General features: G+C 45.4%; 1 protein-coding gene across 3 annotated transcripts; it reads right to left on the bottom strand.

Annotated features, from left to right (window-relative positions):
• Positions 1 to 1,212: 1,212 nt before the first annotated feature.
• WDR55 (WD repeat domain 55) lies at positions 1,213 to 17,453 on the bottom strand. 3 transcript variants are annotated; one of them, XM_061586746.1, is made up of 8 exons: positions 16,769 to 17,453; positions 10,958 to 11,106; positions 10,166 to 10,266; positions 5,450 to 5,537; positions 3,897 to 4,076; positions 3,338 to 3,437; positions 2,867 to 3,036; positions 1,213 to 2,242 (listed from the first exon to the last, which is right to left on the bottom strand). In XM_061586746.1, the coding sequence occupies exons 1-8, from the start codon at positions 16,784 to 16,786 to the stop codon at positions 1,921 to 1,923; spliced, it is 1,128 nt and encodes a 375-aa protein (XP_061442730.1). In that variant the 5' UTR covers positions 16,787 to 17,453; the 3' UTR covers positions 1,213 to 1,920. The 3 variants fall into 3 exon arrangements, with proteins under 3 accessions (XP_061442730.1, XP_061442723.1, XP_061442713.1); XM_061586739.1 differs by lacking the exon at positions 16,769 to 17,453 and adding an exon at positions 13,155 to 13,770; XM_061586729.1 differs by lacking the exon at positions 16,769 to 17,453 and adding an exon at positions 11,664 to 11,843.
• Between the last annotated feature and the right edge of the window lie 6,327 nt (positions 17,454 to 23,780).

Here is a 23,780-nt window from a genome sequence, read left to right on the forward strand (position 1 = left end):
GCCTTCATTCTAAAAACTAGAAACCAAAGGGGGGAGAAAGCTCAATCTGTGCTCCTTACTGGTGCTCTGGGCCTGCTACTGCTATACTATTTGCAGCTGCCTGTAGCTCTGCCAGAATCTGCTTTGCTCAGACTACAACATATAAAAGTTAATAACCAAAATCCTTGGATGGAAAGGATGTTCAAATAATTTTGCCCCATGTATCATTTCAGTTGCAGAGAAGGACCTTCTGCTGGTCAAATAGCTTATCAAAGAAAGCAAAACCAATTCACTCAATGAGTTTGTTCACATATGGCTTTCTGGCTCTTTCTAACCTAGCCTTTTTCTGGAATTATCCTTTTATTCACTCACTTTTTACACAGATTAGACAATATTGTTGCCAGAACATTGCATTCCCATGTTTTCTGTGTTGCAACACTATCCATTTGCAACCTGACTCAACCATAAAACACAATTGCAATACCGGTCCACAGCAGGTAGATTGGTAAAGTGGTACTGAGATGTTGCATTTTTAATTAAGATAGTCCTCCCTGCACGTTCTGTTCTATTTATTGCTTTATTTTTAGCATAGCTGGGCACTTGGTGATTAAAATAGTCGGCTTCTACTTCCTGCAATGGAAGGGGAGGCTGTAATTGTGGTTTTCCTTTTATTTTCTCTTCCCCCCCCCACACACACACATATTTTTAGAGTGGAATAGGGCTGTTTCACTGTGAAATAAAAACTTGACATGAAATAGGTTATTAACTACAAACACCACTGGGAACAGAAGCTGACTGAATCATCCCTAAACCCCTCAGCTGTGCTGTACAGGAAGCAGAAAATGAGGCAGGACATACAGGGAGGAAGCTACTAATTAACATGACAGGTTACCTTTGAACAGAACATTCTAGGATTTTGCCCATGTGGATAAGCATTGCTGGGTTTTGTATATAATACACATACGTGATGATGCCTACCATGTGGAATGATCTGCCACTAGAGATCAGACAGGCATCGGTTGCTGGGTGCTTCCACTGGCCATTAAACATACTACTTCACCCAAGTTCTTCCTGACTGCTACTACCAGCTGCTGGCTTCTCTGGCTCCTGCAACTGATAATGGTCATTTACTGTTGCATTGAAAGTGGTCTTAATTGTTCTGTAGATCACCTTGATATTTCCTTGAAATGTGAGGTGGTATACACATAATTTAAATAAATAAATACAGAATCACTTCATTTAAAGTTTTAATTCTGCATCGAGCTAATTGCAAAAAAGAATGCCTCAGTGCTAAGAAGCCCTTCTTCAAAAGCTCTCGGATTGGTTTATTGGTGCAGGAAGCAGGTGACCGGATGCAAAAAAAAGGCTAGTGCTTCTGCATAGTTAATAGTTGCAAAGAGGAGGAAATTTCAGCAGGTATAGTTTGTATTACATCTGCTGAAATTCTACACAACTATTAAAGGTGCAAAAGCTCTGTCCTCTTTTGCATCTGGCCACCCAGTAAGGAAAGCAGAAGTTCATCTAGTACATTTAGGATCAATAACTTTATTCCTAAACTGGCAAGATACAAGTATTAATCCCTCTTAGGAAAAAAAGGTTTTCTAGCTTCTTTATTCCAAGACGGACTCTTCTGACAGGAAATGAAGTAATTGTCATAGGTTATAACAGATCTCCATCTTGCTTTTCTGTAGCAATCTCTCATGAACATATTTCAAAAACTTAATATTACTTTCACTGAATTGCAGGAAGACACGTACTGATTCCACTAGGCTACCAGCACTTTGCCCATAAGAAGCCAAACTCAACTATCCTGTTTGTTCTACAGCATAGGGACAAATCTCAGTTGAATCTCTGCAAACCCACAGCTGTTTCAAGCAGTCTGTGGCTATAAAGGCCCCTTTCAGGACAGTGTACTCCTCATATTTGATCAGTGTACATATTTTAGTCGCTGTCTGTTTCAGTATTGTCATGTTCCTTCTCCTCTGGGCCTGCTACCTCCTCTCTCAAGTCTGCAAAGAAATCCTCTCCGGTACTAAATGCTTTGCGGCTCAAGGATTTCAGCTGCCCACTTTTCTTCTTCTTCTTTCTGTAATCATCCACAATCACTGAGCTAAGTGAAGAGATGTCCCAGAACTTCACCTTCTGGTCATGGCCACAGCTGGCCAGGAATGGGCCAGTATGACATTTGGCTAGCTGCTCAATAGGTTCTCCTGCATGTTGCCCAACGCTGCCAATCACCCGATTGGGCAAGATGTTCACTGCTCTGAAACACAAGAAAAGCCCGATTAATAAAAAGCCAGTTCCTTTGTAATAGTGCCCGAAATTCATTCTACTTGCACAGAATGCTGCTAGGTCCCTAAATTTATTTTAAAGGCTTTAACTACTCTCATGGAGGATAACTCATGCCAAACAATGAGACTAATATTAACAAATACTATACAAACACTGCGTTAAAAAAACAACACAATCAGGATAAGACTTGAAGCCAGAAAGGAAGCAAAATGCAAATCTCGAACAACTATGCAAGACGTGGGCCTTTAGACTCTGTTCCTGGACAACTTAAAATACCTAGATACTGTTAATACATTTCACAACTAGAAAAGCCCATCCTATACACTAGGCAAGACTCCAGCCAGTCACTAGTTTTCAATGCTCTGATCAGGAGACTGGCCCAGGCAATGAGGTACAATCCTTTCAAGGAGGATGGTCTCTGTAATCCCATGCAATATTAGGATGTCTCCTGTTTAAGGATATATTTTGCCTTTGACAATCTCCATCCAAGAGCTCTGATCCCATCACCTTTCATTCCCACCCTCAACCCCACACTTCAGCAGAGTTATCACACAGTCAGAGCCTTCTCTTGACAAGCAACCCAAGGCACTCTCACCTGATGACTCCATCAATAGACCCTGTGCATACAATGCTCTCTGTTACAGGAACCATGCAGTCAATGGACTCTGCCTTCAGTGCAAAACGATCACTGGTAGCACCAAAACCATCCCAGTTGAAGAGGTAAATGGTCCCCTCGCTGGAGCCACAGGTCACTTTCTTTCCTCTCTGAGCAATAAAAAAAAAAAACCAGCTTAACAACAACAAAAAAGATTTCCCTTTCTCTCACCATCAACAAAGAGGAGCTTATAGGTTGATGTACAAGAGAAAAAGAGACCTATCCAAAGGCCTTTTCTCTTATTATAAAGCAAATCACAATGAAGAGGAACATTATACTGCCAGTTAACACAAACTCTCAATCTTAATACTTGGCAAGAAACTATTTTTAATTCCCTGCTATAGTCAGCTTACTGGTTGCTATCAGTCAAGCAAGAGCCATTTCTCAAGGACTACTGAGTAAAAGGCTGACCTTCATCAGAGAGATGGCTGTCAGGTCTCCATTCTGGGGCTCTGAAAGTAGCTCAAAGCGCCTTCTCCTGATGTTGAAGACTCCCATTGTTCCATCTCCACTGCAAGAAACAGAATAGTAGACAGTAATTACTTACTGGTAAGAAACACCAAAGACAGTACAATCAGTTAGTTCCAGCTCCAATGGCCGTATCCAATGCTTTCGCTCTGCTAGCACGAGAGACTTGCACTAGCAGAATGGAACATTCCCCTCTTCTCCAATCCCCTGCAGCCCCCCATGCACCCTCAAAATCAGCTCCAGAGGGTTGAGCAACCCTCCAGAGAAGTTTCTGAGAGCAGGGGGGGGGGAGAGAGAGAGAGAGAGAAAGGAAACAAGTGTGGCTGCAATAGTTTCTAGACACCTTGGTGTTTTAGCCCTAAAAGACTTGAGGATATCAGGAAGAACCCCACTAGGGGGAAGATGGGGTGGATCTAACAACTCTTAGCCTTCCATGCAGGCAAAGCATCTGCGCTATCCGAGCCCATTGATCCATTTGCTTAACAGGAGAGTGTAGGAGTACCTGGTGGTAAGCAGGAGTTTCTTGTTTCCATCCAGGGCCATGTCACTGATGTATTCCTCGTGCTGCTTCATCTCCATCACAGAGTTGCCTTTACGCAGATCCCACACTTTCAATTCCCCACGGTCATCTCCTGTGGCAAACAAGTGCTCATCTATCACCAGCAGACTGTTCAAAGCAGAACTGTGGAAATTCCAGAGGTGTAGCGGCAGAATCAAGACTACAGCTGGCCAATATATTACACAATTGCCTTATTCTCTCTCAGAGCAGTTGCCCTCTGCAAGGTCTCAACAGCCACACAGCACCTCTACTCAGAGCACAGGGGCACTATAAAGAAGGAAAGCAATTGGAATTCCTCTGAAAGGAAGAATGAAGGGCTTAAGAGAGAGTGCGCTAATTCATCTGACCCTATGACTAAAGAACACTTTTCTCTGTACCTATTAAGGGACTCGCATGAGGAGATGGAAATCCGTTTTCCCTCCCTAAAAGATGCGAAGACTTGCTTTATCCATAGTTAGACCCTGACTACGAACCCTCATGCACTCCCCATGGCAACTGCCCCTTCCAACTCCAATATTCCCTCCTCACTCTGAATAAAGTTCAGGCAGGGTTTAAAGCACAATTGCAAAACCTCAGGCCCAGGGGCCAAATGCAGCCCTCCAGACCTCTCTATCTGCCCCTTGAAACTCTCTCCAGGCCACATCCCTCACTGGCCCTGCGTCATGCTCCAAGTGATGTAGCCTGGCTGGATTGTATCCTTGATAATGCCTATGAAGGATGCAAGTATGTACATAAACTAGCCTACTGTACAAAGGTAAAGTTTACATTCATGGCTCTGCCCACGTTTCCCTCTGGGTCTACCCACCACTGCTATGTGGCCCTTAGCCTGAAAATGCCGCCCCCCTCCCCCACACACACTGTAAAGTACAATTCAAAACATAAGGAGACACAGAAAGCCCTATTCTTTCGAATAGTGAACTTTACAACATCACTTTTTGGGCTATTCCAGGAGCCCTAAATGCAAAAAAAATAATAATCTAATTTCAGCATTAATCCTTGATTATTATTTTTTTTAAAAACCCTTCAATGATAGCTTTTCCAAATCTTGTGGGCAGAGATCTAGTTAGAAAAATGGCATCTGAAAAATAGACTCTAGCCCAGAAATGGGGTACCTGTGACCATCAGGTGCTGTTGTATTCCAATTCCCATGAATCCCAGCTAGCGTAGTCAATAGTCAGGGATGATGGAAGTTGTACAAAGATGAGTATATCTAGCTCAGAACCGTCTACACTGACTGGCTCTCAGGGTTTCAGACATGGGATGTTTCCAGCCCTACCTGAAGATACCATGGAAGACTACAGGTTTCTCCATCACTGATCTGGCCTAGGAACATTTATTCATGCTGCAAAACAGTTATTACTTTTAAGGTGCCACAGGACTCCTGCTTCTTGAAAAAAAATGTAATTCTTTCCTCACTTTTATAAGAAAATGTGTTGGGCAGAAATTAAAGCAAGCAGCTTACTGCAAAAATACACTTTTACCACTCAGATGCGTACTTGTGAGCCTTGGAGAACCGTGTCATGAGACGGCCTTCCTCCACATTTAGGATATGAATGGATTTATCTTTGGACACTGTGAAGAGCTCTAGAAAGGGAGGAAGGGAACATACAAATTACTGCCTATGCCTAGTCATTCCAAGGGAGTATTTGCTTGGAACATGCAAAAGAGTCTATAGAAAATAGGTTGTCTCCTAGCACATTAGCTGTTTTAGAGTGCTCAGCCCTTATAAATCCATAACATTTGCAAACTATACATCAAAGAAAACCAAAAGGCATCTTGACCTGCCTACAGCAGCTTAGCTAAGTTTCCCCAGTCTTGGTCCCTAATGTACCTATTCCTTTACCAGTTGCATGGCAGGTGCTGCTTCTCCTATTAAGCCTCTCTCTGACATTAGGATTGCCAGATCTGTATCCTTAAAAACTGTGAGGTGCCAAGGCAGGTTGCAACCACTTGCCTCACACATCTCTCACAAAGGCATTTTTTTTACCACTCTCTTTGAGTGGTAGTATCCTTTCTTGGATCCTTGAAGCATTTAAAGCAGGCATGGTGAGCCTCCAGCCTATGGACGAAATTTAGGCCCACCTGAGAGGCCATTTTCTTCAAGCCACGCCCATCTACTCCACACCAAATGTCGTATGACATCAGATGTGAGGCAGGCAAAGCCCTGAGTGCAACAGAACAACAAGGTCCTCTGCAAGAGGGGCTTGCATTCAGTGAATTGGGAAGTGCACTTAAGAGAGTGTGATCCTACCTTTGAAATTTGGCACCTAATACCGTATTACAACAGGTGTTTGGCAACTGGGCAGCCGCACTCACCTGTCAAAAGTAGTCCATGAAGAGTGGGCCAGATCTGGATTCAATCCCCACCCCAAATCTGAAGTTACAAGCAATGTTTCTACACAAGGATCTGGAAATCTCCTTTGCAACTATTCAAAAAGGAGGAGAAGCCACCCCAAGAATGGGTAATAGCAGTTCTAATAATTATATATGGAAAAGCTTGAGAAACACAAGAATGTAGGAAAGGTTTTCTGATTGCCAAGTATAAATAGACTAGAATTTCACAAAAGAGTAAGGGGGGCAAGGGCATGGAGGGTTCCTCTTTCCTTTATTAATTTATTTATTTTATTTATTTATTTAATTTAATTTATATACCGCCCTAAGCCCGAAGGCTCTCTGGGCGGTGTACAAAAAGATAAAAACAAGCACAATATATAAATACAATAAATACAATAAATCAAGAAACAAAACAAACAAACAACAAAAGAACCAAACAACGTCCAAAATACAGAAATGCTGTTAAAATACACTTTAAAATGCCTGGGAATATAAAAAGGTTTTCACCTGGCGCCAAAAAGATAGTAGCGTCAGGCGCACCTCATCAGGGAGACTGTTCCACAGTTCGGGGGCCACCACTGAAAAGGCCCTAGCTCTAGTCACCACCCTCCGAGCTTCTCGATGGGATGGTACTCGGAGGAGGGCCTTAGATGTTGAGCGCAGTGTACGGGTAGGTTCATATTGGGAGAGGCGTTCCACCAGGTATTGCGGTCCCATGCCGTGTAGGGCTTTATAGGTCAAAACCAGCACTTTGAATCTAGCCCGGAAACAAATAGGAAGCCAGTGCAGACGGGCCAGAACAGGTGTTATATGAGCAGACCTTCTGGCCGCTGCATTCTGGACTAGCTGTAGTTTCCGAACAGTCTTCAAGGGCAGCCCAACGTAGAGCGCGTTGCAGTAGTCCAATCTAGAAGTTACCAGAGCATGAACGACTGAGGCGAGGTCGTCACTGTCCAGATAGGGACGTAGCTGGGCTACCAATCGAAGATGGTAGAAAGCATTCCATGCCACCGAGGCCACCTGGGCCTCAAGAGACAAGGAAGGATCGAAAAGAACTCCCAAGCTACGAACCTGTTCCTTCAAGGGGAGTGTAACCCCATCAAGAACAGGATGAACATCCACCATCTGAGCAGAGAAGGCACTCACCAACAGCGTCTCGGTCTTGTCTGGATTGAGCTTCAGTCTGTTAGCTCCCATCCAGTCCATTATCACGGCCAGGCAACCGTTTAGCACGTTAACAGCCTCACCTGAAGAGGATGAAAAGGAGAAATAGAGCTGCGTGTCATCAGCGTACTGATGACAACGCACCCCAAAACTCCTGATGACCGCACCCAGCGGCTTCATGTAGATGTTAAAAAGCATGGGGGACAGTACCAATCCCTGCGGGACTCCACAATGGAGAGTCCAGGGTATCGAGCAATGTTCCCCAAGCACTACCTTCTGGTGGCGACCCACCAAGTAGGAGCGGAGCCACTGCCAAGCAGTACCCCCAACTCCCAACTCCGTGAGTCTTCCGTGAGGGCACTCAGGACATACTAGGCCAGTAGTTTAACTGTAAATCAAAGAAGCTGGCATAACATGGGGGTTAAAGAGCCAGGAAATGCCTAGTTCTCACGTCAGGCATTTTGACTATTTGTTTCCCATCTTTCAGTTTAAGAAGCAAGAGAGTGAACCTTGTTAGCCACTGACTCCAAACAATGAGTGGGTTGAATAAACCCAGTCAAAACAAAACAAAAAAACCCTAAATCAATTCCTAAAAATCCCTATCACAAAACAACAGAGCAATGGAAATCTCAGAGGAAAAGTCAGTTATTAAAAGCATGGAATTTTTTTTAAAAATGTTTTCACCTGCTGCCTAAAAGTCAATAAAGCCACGAGCAAACTATATAACTTTTGGCAAGCCATCCTCTCTTAGCCCCAGACCTCTCTGTCTACAATTTGGGGTTAATAATACTGCCCTATGTTACAAGACCGTTTTAAGGTTTACTGGAATAATGTACATGAAATGTTCTGAGGCAGTGCTAAGGAAAAGTGCTACATAAATTATTATAACAAAACCCACCTTGAGGCTTCAGCAGTAAGGTGGGATATAAAATATAGATTACTATGTAATCTGTATCCATTATTTGCTCTTATAACTCAAATGCATTTAATAATGAAAATGAAATGCCAGTGTGATAACTGGGCCCCCATTCAGAAATCCTTTGCCAAAAGCTGTGGATTAAGGAGGCAAGGCTTTAGTACAAGGAGCTCTCCAGGGAAATGTCACACCTGACAAGGGTATAGCACCACTGATGTAACACTTGTAACACAGATTTGAAAAACTAGAGCTGGCGTCCCCGTGTGATGCCCTCAGATATCCTCCGTGGCATGCACCAAAACCCTTGGTCCCTCCCAATCTTTTTATAAAAATTGAATGTTTTTCTGATTGTTTGGTTGTTCAGTTGTGAAGGGATTGTCTGCTTTTCTTTGGTCTGTGGTTTATGGGGAGAATATTTTGGGGTTTGCCTGTTTTGCAGAGGGGGGGGCATTGTTGAACATCAGTAATTTTTCTTTGAAATTGACATTTTGTGGCGCCCACAACAGTTGCTTAGATTTCCAAATGTGCTCATAGACCCAGAAAGGTTGGGACTCCTTAACTAGTGTCTTTCTTACAAATAAATGACTGTTCCTAAATAGTTACTTTGTTATATTGCTTACATTTGCTAGAAATGGAAAATGCCAAGATAATGCATGACTTTAAGAACATAATAAGAGTCCTGCTGGATCATACCAAAGGACTATCTGTTTCCCACAGTAGTCAACCAAAGGCCTACAACAAACAGAACCACTCTGCACTCCATGTCCTTTACGATCCAACTCTTTCACTCAGAGAGGAAAATGAAATTCATAACCAAATCCACAGGTCTAATATAACAAGGTTTGTGTCATGTTTAACACTTCACTTAAGCAAATTTCATTATTACAAGTCACCTTTTCTTTTAAATGCGACCTGGTTTTTCAATTTAGCCATGTTAGGGCTTAAGACTTTCTGTTGTAAAATATATATGTTATTTAACCAAAGGCCTACAAGCAGGATACAAGAGAAAGAAGGATTCAATCTACTTCCTACACAGCATGTATGACTTTATAAACCTTTACCCATGTCTTCCTTTTGTTGTCCTTTTTCTAAACTAAAATGACTCAAACATTGTAACCTTTGCTCATCAGGAGGTAGTTCCAGCCTCCTGATCATCTTGGTTGCCCATTTCTGCATCTTTTTTAGCTCTGTCCCCCTTTTTAGCTAGAATGACCAGAATGACACTCTGAATTCCATGTGTGGGTGCACCACAGAGTTTAAAAGCAACCTTGTATATTTGTTTAGGCCTTCAAGAAATATTCAAAGGATGTTGTCTCAGTATTATTCAGAAGTTTATTAAGGATGAAAATTAATTTGAAAATACTGATTTAGTGATAATTCTTCCAGAATGTCTGAGCCTGAATGCATATGAATAAATATGTAGTGTTCTCCACCATGAAGTTGCATCGCCTGTGATTGAGTCCCCAGAATGAGCAGTCATCATACTTGCTTGCTGTTTATTTTACAGCTAGTAAATTGTAATGTCCCAGTACATTATGTATTTTTCAGAGTTCTCTTTCAGCTTTTTCTCTTGTTGAGATTCAAGCAGACTTTCAGTGCAATCCTATACATGTTTACTCAGAAACCCTATCATATTCAGGGGGGTTTACTCCCACAAAAGTATGCATAGGATTGCAGCCTTAACATCTCTTCTCAAGGGAAAACGAGAAGCTACTCACTATTCCAGTGAATCCATTTCCAAGACATTGTATAATTAAGAACCAAGGCATAAACGAGCCCTGAGGAGGGAAGCACTCACTGTGTCCATCATGGGAAAAGGACACTTCCCGGCAGGATTTTAAGTGATGTCCTGATGACCAAAGCTCCTTGTTCCCACCTTCCAGACAGCAGTATGAATATCTGAAATTAAAAAAGGGAACCTGTCTGAAAGTAACTGGCAACACCTAAAGATGAAAGCTGTACCAGAGGAAGACTGGGCTAAGAAGTAGGACTGGTAACGCATGGCAGGAAAAGAGTTGAGAGAAAATTTCAGTCTGAAATTTGGCACGAAACAAAAATTTCTAATAATCTTTTCTGAAAATGAAAGGCAAGCTAGATATGTGTAGAATTGTGTCTTGAAAAACTCAGTTCTGCAGCCGTGAAAGCTGTTGCCTTCATACCCTCCAAAATCTTGCAAGTGGATGATGATGATTAAATTTAACAAGGAACAAAAAAGAAAAACCAAGAAAGATTTTAAAAGGGCAAGTGGGATATTATTAATATTTGCAATGTATTCTTTCCATTTCCTTTATCTGGCTGCAGAAAGTATATTTGTTACTTTTTAGCCTGCAGTTGAGATGTTAGGGAAAAGAATGCCCCCGCAACAGTTCCCTCACCAAGATCCCGTATTTCTGAGATTCTCATCCATCAGATAGCTTGTTCAGGAAAGATTCTGTCTACAGTACAAACTGACAATGGAAGGTTTTTATCTTGCTGGACTATTGATGATGTGGGAAGGAGAAGTGCGCTGTGAGTTCCACTGTTGCATCAGCCAACATAAGGGCTCATCCAGTTACACGGTCAATACTTTTCCCAGATAAGCAGTACTCACACATAGACATCACCATCCACATCTCCAGCAGCTATGATATCCTGGCAAGGGTGAAAGGCAATGGTGTTTGCTGCGGCCTCAAGGGAAATGTCTCCAGGGGTGTCTCGAAGTCTAGGCTCATGTTCTGTTTCCTCCTCACCTGAATAGGCCTTGGTGGGGAAGAAAACAAAAGAATCAAACCTCCACAGAGGCCCTACAATCGTTAACCTCCAGAAAACTCATCATCATATTATATAGCAGTTGATACCTTTAGAAGTGATTTATGCATGCATGCTCCTCACTTCATAGTCATAGATATGAATCACAGATTCCTAGTCATAGCCATCATAGATTTACTATCACAGAACTTCCTAGATTTTTTCAGTGGAATTCCAAAATCCATAGTAGGGCCAACCAAAGTTGCCATGCTATGAATTATGGGATTTTTCTAATGGGCCAACAGTTACCTCTGGTTTCTGGTTTCCTGTGGAGTCAGGCTATACTTTGTTCAGTCCATGCCAGTCATGAATTATACAGTAAACAACATGGAGAAAACAGTTGATAGCAATACATGTACAAACCAACCATCCGCCTAGCTCACATAAGAAGAGAACTACTGGATTAGTCCACTTAGGCCTGTTCTTACAGCGGCCAACCAGATCCCTATGGAAAGCCCACAACCAGGACTTGAGCATAATAGCACTCTTCCCACTTGTGTTCCCAGCACCTGGTATTCAGAGATGTACTGCTCCTGACAGTGGATACAGGACACAGCCATTTCCCCTGGATGCCAGTCCATCACATGGGTCTGAGTCCAAAGACTGGAAATGTGCTGAAGCTTAAGGAAGTAGTTGGGCGTCGCTGGCTTGCAGTCCCCAGTTCTTGTGAATGTTGTATGTGTATGTGTGTGAGAATGAGGTTTTATTTTGTCGTCAGTAGGTGGCGGTAATAGGGCTTATTTGGCCTTGCTTCGCCATAAAACTCCATTGGAAGAAGTCCCCAGTTCATTTCCTGTCCTGGTCCAAGGCAGACATATCAGACTTACTCTCCACGAGTTCTCTTTAGCCTCTTAATTTCTCTGATTTTTTTCTTCCCTTTTCCCCCTTTGAACCTGGGCGGTGGGGCTGGGGATTCTCCCCCCCCCGTTCTCTTTTTCTCTATATTTTATTCTTTCCTAAGCCCGTTCCAGCTTTCACCCCCTTAAATCCTTTTGATGCAAACAGGCGCCATTTTGGCCTGCTCTGGCGGAGACCGCGCGGTCGGGAGCGCAGTTCAACCATCCCCGGCCAGTATCTTGGGGGGACTTACCCGGTCCTTTGCAACCTCATCACCAGTCTCATCTTGTTTTTTTCCCTTCAGCCGGGGCCGGGGCAGCCCGAGCCATAGCTCGTTGGCGGTTCCCCCCTCCGCCAGAGGGTTGCAGGCCGCCTGTATCCAGCAGCTTGCCCAAGAGAGACGCTTATGGAGACAGGCATCCACAACCGCCCCGCGGCAGCTAACGCTGGTATTTTTGGTGCTGCCGCTGCCGCGCTTCCACTGGCCAACAGGCCCAGCACCAGCGATCAGCCAGCCAGAGGACTCGCACCAGCCGGCCCCGGTCAGCTCCTCCTCCTTTTGGCCGCCGCTGTTTTGCTTCCAGCCAGGGCAACGCGGCGCCTTTGAGCTGCAGCTGTCAGCGATCAGAGGGCCAGCGGGGGGGGGGGCAATGCAAACCGTCCCTCCCCCACGTGGCGGATTTTTCAATCGACCCAGGGGGCCAATGGAGGTTTCTGGATTGCTTTCTTACATCCTGTCTTCTTGGCTTAGGGCCGTCCAGCGCCCCCTCCTGGTTAAAATAAATAAATAAAATTAAATTAAAAAGTAAAATAAGGATACTAATAGTAAACCAGAATTCAAACTACCACCCCATACCAATTGCGGTACTGGGCAGAGCAAGCCTCACCTGTCATTCACATTGTCGAGCTCCCACCCCATACCAATCGCAGTACTGGGCAGAGAAAACCTCGGCTGTTACTAAGATCCAAGCTCCCACCCCATACCAATCGCAGTACTGGGCAGAGCAAGCCTCACCTGTCATTAAGACTGTCAAGCGCCCACCCCATACCAATCACGGTACTGGGCAGAGCAAGTCTCTGTAGACTACAACCACGGGGCTAACCTGCTTTGGATGCATTTTCTTCTCCAGCCAATTGCAGCAGCGGGCAGAACAGAGACTCACCCCAGAGGTCAACAGGCCAGGCATCTTCCTTATAGCCCTTCCTCATGGCCTCTAAACAGCAGCATCCAGATCCGGATTGGTTGAGCCTGACGTCGTGGCTCTTCAGCAGAGAGCCCGGAGGTGCTCGGGCCTCACCTCAGGAGACATTGACATCATCCTTTCAGCAAGTCGACCATCTACGACAAGGATTTACCAGGCCACCTGGAAGACATTCACTAGGTGGTGCCAGTCCAGGGAAATTCGGCCCTCTAAAGCCAGCACTTCGCAGATTCTCGATTTTCTGCATAGAGGTCTCCTGCTAGGCATGAAGGTCACCATCAGCCATATCTGCCTTCCTTTCGCCCACTTCCAATCAGCCAGATGGTAGGAACCCGCTGCTCCGGCGTTTCTTCAGGGGAGTGGCAGCCTCACAGCCTCCCGTCATCCACAGTTTCCCATCATGGGATCTACATAGGGTCCTGGGCGCATTACAGAGATCACTCTTTGAGCTGATAGAGACCATCCCAGCTCCCGACTTATAAGGTTCTGTTCCTCATCGCCATCACATCGGCCAGACGCATTTCACAGCTGGGCACCTTGTCAATGCACGCCAGCTCTGCATTTTTCACGAGGACTCCAAAGGTCAATTCAACCTACCACAGCACACCCAAGGGAGAAAGAGTTGCATTGCCTAGATGTCACTAGGGCACTCAGGGTGTACATAGACAGAACAAGGGAACTGAGGACCACGAAGGTGATGTTCATATTGGTCCACCCCAGGTCCCTGGGCAAAAAGGCCTCGACCCCAACCTTAGCGCATTGGCTGAGGACCTGTATCCAGCTGTCCTACAAGGTCAGCAACCTGACACCACCACCGGGCATAACCGCCCATTCTACTAGGGCAGCCTCCACCTCGGCAGCCTTCACCACCAACGCTTCCCTGAGGGAAATCTGTAGAGCAGCGAACTGGTCTTCTCCTTCGACCTTCATCAGAAACTATAGGATAGACCGCTACGCCTTGGCCTCGGCCTCATTTGGGAGACAGGTTTTGCAGCAAGCAATCTCTACAGATTAATGGGCTGGCCCCGACCCACCCTGCTGGGACAGCTTTGGTATGTCCCACATGATGGACTGGCATCCCGGGAAAATGAACTGTTGGTTCTCACCTGAAAGGTGCTTGTACTGGATGCCAGTCCATCACGGCCCACCCAGTTCGGTCTATTGGGGCTCGACCACTAATTCAAGTCTAGAGTCAAGATGCTTCCAGTGCATGCGAAGGTCCACATTAGGAGGAGAAGGAGGATCGACCTGTTAGGCCAATCACAGTTTTTTGTAGATATATTGTACATATCTAGGCTAAGTTAGCACCGCAGTTCTTCCAGCTAGCTTAGGACGTCGCTGGCTGCGGCATTGTTTTCCTTTTCGCTTCTGGGCCCATGGCAGGGCCGCTGCCTTTGTCTTCCCTGCTGCAGGGCTGCATAGAAGCTCTTCCAGGATTATGTCTTGGTGGACAGCGTCCGAAAATGAACTGGGGACTGCAAGCCAGCGACGCCCAACTACTTCCTCAAGCTTCAGCACATTTCCTGTCCTTGGACTCAGACGACAGACTACTATCCACGTGATGGACTGGCATCCAGTAAAATCACCTTTCAGGTGAGAACCAACGGTTCATTGTGGCTAGTAGCCACTGATAGCCTTATCAGCCATTAATTTATCTAACCCTCTTTTAAAGCCACTCAAGTTGGTGGCCATTACTACATCTTGTGGAAGCAAATTCCACAGTTTATGTGTTGTGTGAAGAAGTATTTTCTTTTAAGAACATAAGAACAGCCTGATAGATCAGGCCAGTGGCTCAGCTAGTCTAGCATTCTTTTCTCACAGTGGCCAACCATGGGAAGCCCGCAAACAGGACCTAAGTGCCTCCCCTCCTGCATCTTCTGGCAACTGGTTTTCAGAAGCGTGCTGCCTCTTATGGTTGCAGAGCATAGCCATCATGGCTAGTAGCCAATGATAGCCTTATATTCCCATGAATTTGTCCACTCCTCTCTTACCATCCCAAGTTGGTGGCTATCACTGCCTCTTGTGGGAGTGTATTGTATAGTTTAACTATGCACTGCATGAAGAAGTACTTTCTTTTGTCTGTCCTGAATCTTCCAAAATTCAGCTTCATTGGATGTCCATAAGTTCTAGTATTATGAGAGGGAGAAAAACTGTTCTCTATCCGCTTTCTCCATGCCAGGCATAATTTATACATTTCTATAATGTCACCTCTCACTCACCTTTTCTCTAATCCCAAAAGCCCCAAATGCTGCAACCTTTCCGCATAGGGGAGTCGCTCTATCCCCTTGAATATTCTGGTTGCCCTCTTCTGAACCTTTTCCAACTCTACAGCATCCTTTTTGAGGAGAGGCGACCAGAATTGCACACAGTATTCCAAATGTGTACGCACCATAGATTTGTTAATGGTATTGTACTGACTGTTTTATTTTCATGGATAACATGCTGTGAATGTACACCAGACCTCTCCAAACTGAGTGAATGGGTGGCAGTAAAATGGTAAACTCCATGTTAGGAATCCTTAGGAAAGGGACTGAAAATAAAGTTGCTGATATAACGCTGATATACAAACATACAGTGCAACCACACTTGGAATACTGTGTATAGTTCTGATTGCCTCACTTCTCCAAACTGGGTTAATAGGTACTAAAATGGTAAATACATTCAGTATAAGAAACTGCAAAGCGATGCACATTGGGGCAAAAAATCCTAGTTTCACATAAATGCTGAACTGGAGTCTGAATTGGTGGTGACAGACCCAGAAAGAGACCTTTGCTTATAATGGATAACCTGATGAAAATGTCAACCCAGTGTGCAATAACTGTGAAAAAAAGTTAATTCCTAATGATCTCTAGCATGGAATTTGCCTTTTTCAGAGCTGTCACACATTGGGTCGACATTTCCATTGAGCTATCCACTACGATCCCAAGGCCTTGTTCCTGGTCAGTCATCACCAGCTCTGACATCATAAGTGTATATATGAAATTAAGATATTTTGCTCCAATATATAAAATTTTACACGTTTACACTGAATTGCATCCAAACAATCCCAGACTCACTTGTTTAGTCCCCTCTCTGTCCCTACAGAGGGAGGGATACTACTGGCCTCTAATTCAAGCATCCTGAAATGGGGTATGGTTGCAAATAAAACAGCACTGACTTGACTTTGCTAGATTTTTTAAGCCAAATCTTCCAGCGGCGTACCTAGCGTATTTAACACCCGAAGGGGATCATTTTTTAATACCGCGGGGGGGAGGGTTTACATCTTTTCCGTTGATAACCTGTAAAGCGTGACGCCTTAAAAAAAGCTACACTCCTGATACAGTCAGCGAGGAACCTCTTTCTCGGCATTTCTCCAATACAAACTCCGCTGTTTCATCCCAGGAAGCAGACTGCTAGGTAGCCCAACCCCTTCATTTGATGGTCCACTCTTCTGGGATCGAGCCGAAGGCGCGAGAAAAGCATCAGCCACGCAGGCAAGCTCCCGAAGAACCACCACCAGCCGCTGTGGGGAATGGAGCCTCCTCCTGGCAAAGGGGTTTCCATTCAATCGCTAGGAGACACCAAGAGGTACTCACCTCCATGGGAGCCGCCATGTTTACAAGCGGGCGTGTTCACGGCCGGATATGCCGGAAGCTGCGGGCGCTTACGCGGAGACGAAGGTCGGAGAGAAGGAAGAGTTTTCGTCCAGCCGGGATTCATAGATGTAATTAAAATTAGAGCACCCATTCATTGTTGAAATGCGGGACCCTTTAGCTCTGTTTCACACAATTTTTGTTTGGAAGGTAGCAACAGTGGAAAAAGCCGGGACATATATCAGTCAGTGGCGTAGCAAGGGCGCCTCGGACCTCCCCTCCCTGGCCCCAGCCAAGAAGGAGGCAAGGACTGCTCTGGACCATGTGCAGAGAGCCTGCGGGACCCTGACGCCTGGGAGGGAGGCGCGAGCGAAGTTGGAGGGGAGGAGGTGAGCGGGGACAGAAAGAGCCGGCGAGGCTCCGCCAAAGGTGGGAGCGGCGGCACCAGGGGAGACCTCCAGCCCCCAGAGCATGGCTTGGCTGCCTCCCCCCACCCCAGCCGGTGGAAGCCCCTGACCAACCAGCGGGCTGGGATGGGGCCAAGGCCAGGTGTGCGGGCTGGGCTGGACTGCGCCTCGCCTGCCGATGGCGCTGCGGCGACGGGGCTCCCGCGCTGGGCCAGGTAAAGGCTCAGCTCTGCCGCTTTCCTGGCCTGGGCCGGCTGCCTGGTCAGACAGAGGGAGGGCGTGGCGTCCTCCCTCCCTCCCTCGCCCCACGTGCCAAGCCTTCGTTTAGGCAGCTGCGCTGAACTGGGAGTCTCCATGCGCAAGGGCAACCTCTGAGCTTGTGCAGAGTGCCTCGGGGTGGGAAGACAACGGGGCTAGTCAGCGCCAGAATCTGCCCTCTGGGAAGCCTACCTGGGAAGAGTCGCCCGGCCCAGGAGGAGGAGGAGAGGCCCGGCCCAGGAGAGCTGCAGAGAGTCCTGCCCAACCAAAGCCAAGTCGGCACCACCTTTTCCCCACCTGGCCAGGCCCGGGCTGTTGCCCCTGCTGCACGGGGGCTGCGGCCACAGGAGGGCATTTGGGCGCAGTGTCCCTTCGCACATCCTCCGAAATCTCCCTGGACCGTCCACAGTAGTGGGCGCTGCTTAATTCGCACTGACTTGCAAGGCCGCCCCTTTCCTTTCTTCGTCCCCCACCCCAGCTAGGGGAATTAATTTTTTTTTAATACAGCCATTTTGTGCAAAGGCAATTCTGCATAATGGAAATGGAGAGGGTGGCAATAGATGGCATGCAGCAAACCATACACTACACGGCGTCCACAGTCAGGTAACATGCCATTTTAAAATTTCTTCCTTTACCAGATTACCTCCAGATGGGCAAATCCAAATTTGTAGGGGGGAAATTGCAGGCAGTCACTGGGATGAGGAGGAAGTGTGTGGATACCACAAAAAATAAAAATAGACACACGCAGCTTCCAGTCCACATAAAACTCCCGCGTGGCTGAGCCCTGGCTCTTTTGGCTCAGCCTGGCAGCGCTTCCACACTTGCTGCCTGGGTCATTTTCCCTGGGAGGAAGGAGCAAGTAACTCCCATAGGTGGGCAGGGGGAGCAGGCGGCTCCAGCTGCACCTCTCTACCCCCCCTATGTGGCCCTCTTGCCTGCACACAGCCTGGACGGGCCTCACTGCTTGCCCCTCCCCACACATGGGACACAGCTAGAATTATACTTGCCCCCTCTGTTACCCCTCCCCCCAAAGGCTTTTATGGTGCCACTGCTGCCCACTGTGCACCCCTCGGCCAGTCTCCTCCAGCCTCCTTTGGCTCTTGGCTGCCCTGCCCCCTCTCCCCTTCCTCCTCCTCTGGACCCCCAAGAGCGGCACCCTGTGTGGGCATCTGCCTTACCAGCTCCAGCGACTCTTGAGCAACTTACTTGGGCCGCCTGGAGAACTGACTGTGCCCTGCAGCCCCTCTCCCCCCCCCCCAGTTTCCCCATCTCATGGATTCCTGCAAGAATTGCTGATCCTGAAAGCAAATTTTAAAATGGTACCACTTGTTGAAGTTTGTTTATTCTGCTTTAGAATTCTGTGCCACTGATGGATGGACGGTCTACAGAATTGCCTGGACTTTTAGGGCAGGAACGTAGCTATTTAGTCACCCATTACATCGTAGGCCAACACTTGTTGCCTAACCCTTGATGGTGATAAGCCAACTCTTGAGAGTCCCCACTCAGGGAAGAAGCTGCTTGATTGACACACACAGGCTGGCGGGGAGGGAGATTGGGTGAGCCAGGATTTTCAGGAACAGCCGCTAGAAGCAGGCAGGCAGGTGGGCGGAAGGGGTCATCTCCTTGCTTTGGGTCCAAGAGGACCCATCCCTGCAGCCACCTAGAGGGAGGCAGCGGCATGGCTCTTTTCCACCCTGGACTGAAACACCCCCATACCCCGCCTTCCTCTGGCCGTGCTCCTCAGACTGGGCGAATGGGATTTTTATGAATCTCTGCCAAACTTATCATTATTATTATTTGTTTCATTTCACAATTATTACTGAAAATAATTTTGTCGTACAGAGGAGGGGGATGTTAAAAAATGATCCGTTCCGGGTGTCAAATATGCTAGGTATGCCACTGATAGCAGTGCTGGGACTAGGAAGCCGTGTGCAAAAAGAACCAACAAAGGAAGGCGTTCACGCTCTTTCTAACTCAGTTGTGGGATAGGGTTGGTGGTAGTGAAGGGCCGCGTACAATACTCACATAAGTCGTTTTATTGAGTTTTTAAAAGTTTTAAAATGGTCACGCCCGTGATAATACAAACGCAATCCATCAAATTATCTTCCGGTGCAGGCGGGTGGTGGTGAAAGAGCGCTGTGGCTAGGGCAGCCCAGCAAGTGACCCCACCGTTAACATTAGAGATTAGAAGTAGAGCCGAGGCTGAAAGAGCGGTTTACAATAACACTGCAATGTAGTTCAGTATTATATTCATATCGGGAGGAGAGAGTACTGTATGACAACGTTGTAGCGTAGTCCAGTCTCCCAGCTGAAATTGGGCCTGGGAGCTACAGGTTGTTCATTGTTATCGCTATCCCCTCCACCTGCTTCCTGACCCACAGAGGTCCCCCTATGTTTTCTCCCATGGGTGGAAAAGTATGTGAGGATGGGAAATAATTTTGATTACCCCCACCCCACCCCACCCCCCAAAAAGAGGAAAAGAACTAATCCCTCCCTTCGGCAGCTCTGCTGCTCCGATTAACTTTGCAGTGGTCTTCAGTGGTCAACATATGTGTGAACAACTACTACACAGTTCAACATTAAATATGACAATGTAATTCAAGGTGCAGCTCCTGAAGAAGACCATGTCGAAACACGTTTGGTCACGTTTAGGCATTTCAGTTCATAAGTTGTTCTTGTATTTGTTATGTATTTGTGATATTTTACCCCAACAGTTGTTGCTGTACATATTGATTGTATTTACTCTTGATTAATTAGCTGTGATAGTGGTATATAGAATCATAGAATAGTAGAGTTGGAAGGGGCCTACAAGGCCATTGAGTCCAACCCCCTGTTCAATGCAGGAATCCAAATCAAAGCATTCCCGACAGATGGCTGTCCAGCTGCGTCTTGAATGCCTCCAGTGTGGGAGAGCCCACTACTGCTCTAGGTAATTGGTTCCATTGTCGTATGGCTCTAACAGTTAGGAGGGTTTTCCTGATGTCGTTGAAATCTGGCTTCCTGCAACTTGAGCCCATTATTCTGTGTCCTGCACTCTGGGATGACTGAGGAGAGATCCCGGCCCTCCTCTGTGTGACAACCTTTCATGTACTTGAAGAGTGCTATCATATCTCCCCTCAGTCTTCTCCAGGCTAAACATGCCCAGTTCTTTCAGTCTGTTCTCATAGGGCTTTGTTTCCAGTCCCCTGATCATCTCTGTTGCCCTCCTCTGAATCCATTCCAGTTTGTCTGCATCCTTCTTGAAGTGGGAGACCAGAACTGGATGCAGTATTCAAGATGAGGCCTAACCAGTGCTGAATAGAGGGGAACTAGTACTTCACGCGATTTGGAAACTATACTTCTGTTAATGCAGCCTAATATAGCATTTGCTTTTTTTGCAGCCACATCACACTGTTGGCTCATATTCAGCTTGTGATCAACGACAATTCCAAGATCCTTCTCACATGTAGTACTGCTGAGCCAAGTATCCCCATCTTATAACTGTGCATTTGGTTTCTTTTTCCTAAGTGTAGAACTCTGCATTTATCCCTATTGAATGTCATTCTGTTGTTTTCAGCCCAATGCTCCAGCTTATCAAGGTCCCTTTGAATTTTGTTTCTGACTTCCATGGTATTAGCTGTACTCCCCAATTTTGTATCATCTGCAAATTTGATAAGCATGCTGTGTACCTCCTCATCCAAGTCGTTAATAAAAATGTTGAAGAGCACTGGGCCCAGGACTGAGCCCTGTGGTACCCCACTCGTTACTCCCCCCCCCCCCGTTTGAGAAGGAACCATTGATAAGCACTCTTTGAGTACGGTTCTGGAGCCAACTGTGGATCCACCTGATAGTTGTTCCATCCAGTCCACATTTAGCTAGCTTGCTAATCAGAATATCATGGGGCACTTTGTCAAAAGCTTTGCTGAAGTTGAGATATATTATGTTCACAGCATTCCCACGGTCTACAAGGGAGGTTACCCAGTCAAAAAATGAGATTAGTTTGGCAGGATTTGTTCTTCATAAATCCATGTTGGTTCCTAGTAATCCCTGCATTGTTTTCAAAGTGCTTACAGATTGACTGTTTTATAATCTGCTCCAGAGTTTTTCCAGGGATTGATGATAGGCTGACTGTAGTTCCCTGGTTCCTTCTTTTTGCCCTTTTTGAAGATAGGGACAACATTAGCTCTCCTCCAGTCATCTGGCACTTTACCAGTCCTCCATGATTTCGCAAAGATAATAGACAGCAGTTCTGAGGGTTCTTCAGCCTGTTCCTTCAATACTCTAGGATGCAGTTTATCAGCCCCTGCTGATTCGAACTTATTCAAAGTGATTAAGTATTCCTTGACTGTCTATCAATCTCCAGCTCCAATCCTGCCCCTTCTACTTCATGTTTCCCAGGAGGTTCATAGACCCTTTTTGGGGAGAAGACTGAGCCAGAGTAGGAATGGAGCAATTCTGCCTTTCCTTCGTCATCTGTTAACATTTTGGCTTCCTCACTGAGTAGCTGTGCCACAGTTTCTTTTCTCTGTCTTTTACTATGGACATACCTGAAGAAAGCTTTTTTTGTTGCTTTTAGCATCCCTCGCTAACCTCAGCTCATTCTCAGCTTTAGCCTTCCTGACACCATCCCTGCAATTCCATGATACCTGCCTATACTCTTCCTTTGTGGCCTGGCCTTCTTTCCACTTCCTGTATGTGTCCTTTTTTGTTTTCAGGTCCTCTCTAAGCTTTTTGTGAAGCCACATTGGCTTCTTCTGTTGTTTCCCCCCCTTTTTCCTTGTTGGGATTGCTTGCCATTGCGCTTTTAGAATTTCTTTTAAGAAACTCCCACCCATCTTGGACTCCTTTTCTCATTAGTGTTGCTTGCCATGGAACCGTACTTACAATTGTTCTGAGTTCATTAAAATCAGCTTTCCTGAAGTCCAGGGTGCACTTATGGCTACTCTCAGCTTTTGCTTCTGTTAAAAGCATTCCATAGTTTTTCATGATCTACACAATCAAGGGCTTTGCTGTAATCGCCATAAGGTGTAATCAACTTGACGGCATGTAACAATACTCTTCTATAGTATTTGCCAAATCCCAAGAATGAGAGAACAGCAAGTCAGTGCATTTCAGTCTTCATCTTTTTGTCCAAAGCAATGGACTTTAAAAAAAAATGTGCTGAAGGTATGTCAATCTCCTACCAACATTTGGCCCAAGCATTGCCAAGAATGGGCAGATATCCAAACATTGTCACATATGCCATCGCAAAGCACAACTGTCCTTTGAAGATTTTTTAAATAGAAGCAACTGAAGAATCATATTTATAAATACGTTTTGTAGGTCCTATAATAAATGTAAAACAATTTTTGCATTACAGTCCAGGGAAAAGCAGCCTCTTTTGGTGCAATCCCTTAAGTTTTTCACATGAAAATCCCAGTGACATGATGGGAGATGTTCATTCTGAACTTCCCAGGGATCACATTCATTGTCAGAAGGTTAAAGGAAAAAGCCAAAACAAAGCTTTTCTTGATATACATAATTGTGGACTAGATTTATGTTCTATTAATCTCCAAGTATCTTACTATTTATATAAACCAATTTTAATGTGTGTAGACAGTTTCCATAAAGTGTTTGTTCCTAGATTGGAATATAACCCTCACATTTTTATTACTAGTCAAAAACAACTTCTTATTGCTAGTTAAAAACAACTTATCCTACTCACTTTGTTAAATGTTATATAGATATAAAATGCTTGCCTTGTGTTTGGTGTGAGAAGCTGCGAACAACATTAACAGCAACATAGGTGAGAAACTAGTGTGCTGATTGCCGTTTTCACTGTATTTTGAAATGTATTGTAAGCTGTTTCAAGAACTTCAGTTAGGAACCAGCATACAGATGTTTCAAATAAAGTTTTTAACCCTAATAGCTATAAAGTTAACTTTCAAGTATATGTGGACCGAAGCTGCTGAAATCAGAAACCAGACAGGTATCTCAGTTGAGTGGTTAAGGGGCAGGGCTTATCCTGTACTGCTTTTTATACCACTCACTGACTGGCAAACCAGAACAAGTTATGTAAAATCAAATTATTTCAATTTGCGCAGATTTACATTCACTTTAATGCATGTAACAGAATCCAATTTTTCTTGATGCAAAATGGAGACTGCAAAAAGTACACACAACCTGTGCTGTATTTGATCAAAACATGCTAGTCAGTACATAGATTATTTGCAACTGAATTAGGTATTATTTATTCTTTAGGGTTTACCTTCCTAGCCTGTTATTTCTGGTAGTATATCTCAATTTTAGTTCGCTCTTTGAGAAAGTATTTTTTAAAATGAAATTGTGCCCAAATCATGTTTTTTTCTACTGTGATATGTATTTGACTTGTT

The sequence above is a fragment of the Rhineura floridana genome, chromosome 1 (assembly GCF_030035675.1).
Source record: "Rhineura floridana isolate rRhiFlo1 chromosome 1, rRhiFlo1.hap2, whole genome shotgun sequence".
In the NCBI taxonomy this organism is placed as follows: Eukaryota; Metazoa; Chordata; class Lepidosauria; order Squamata; family Rhineuridae; genus Rhineura; species Rhineura floridana.

What these genes read in the sequence shown, in the direction of transcription:
- WDR55 (XM_061586729.1), bottom strand. Translation starts at nt 11,735, where the DNA reads ATGGACTGGCATCCAGGGGAAATGGCTGTGTCCTGTATCCACTGTCAG. An exon ending in AGTACATCTCTGAATACCAG is followed by an intron (nt 11,107 to 11,663) that starts GTGCTGGGAACA and finishes TTCCCCACCAAG; the next exon opens with GCCTATTCAGGTGAGGAGGA. An exon ending in TCTATTGATGGAGTCATCAG is followed by an intron (nt 2,243 to 2,866) that starts GTGAGAGTGCCT and finishes CTTGTGTTTCAG; the next exon opens with AGCAGTGAACATCTTGCCCA.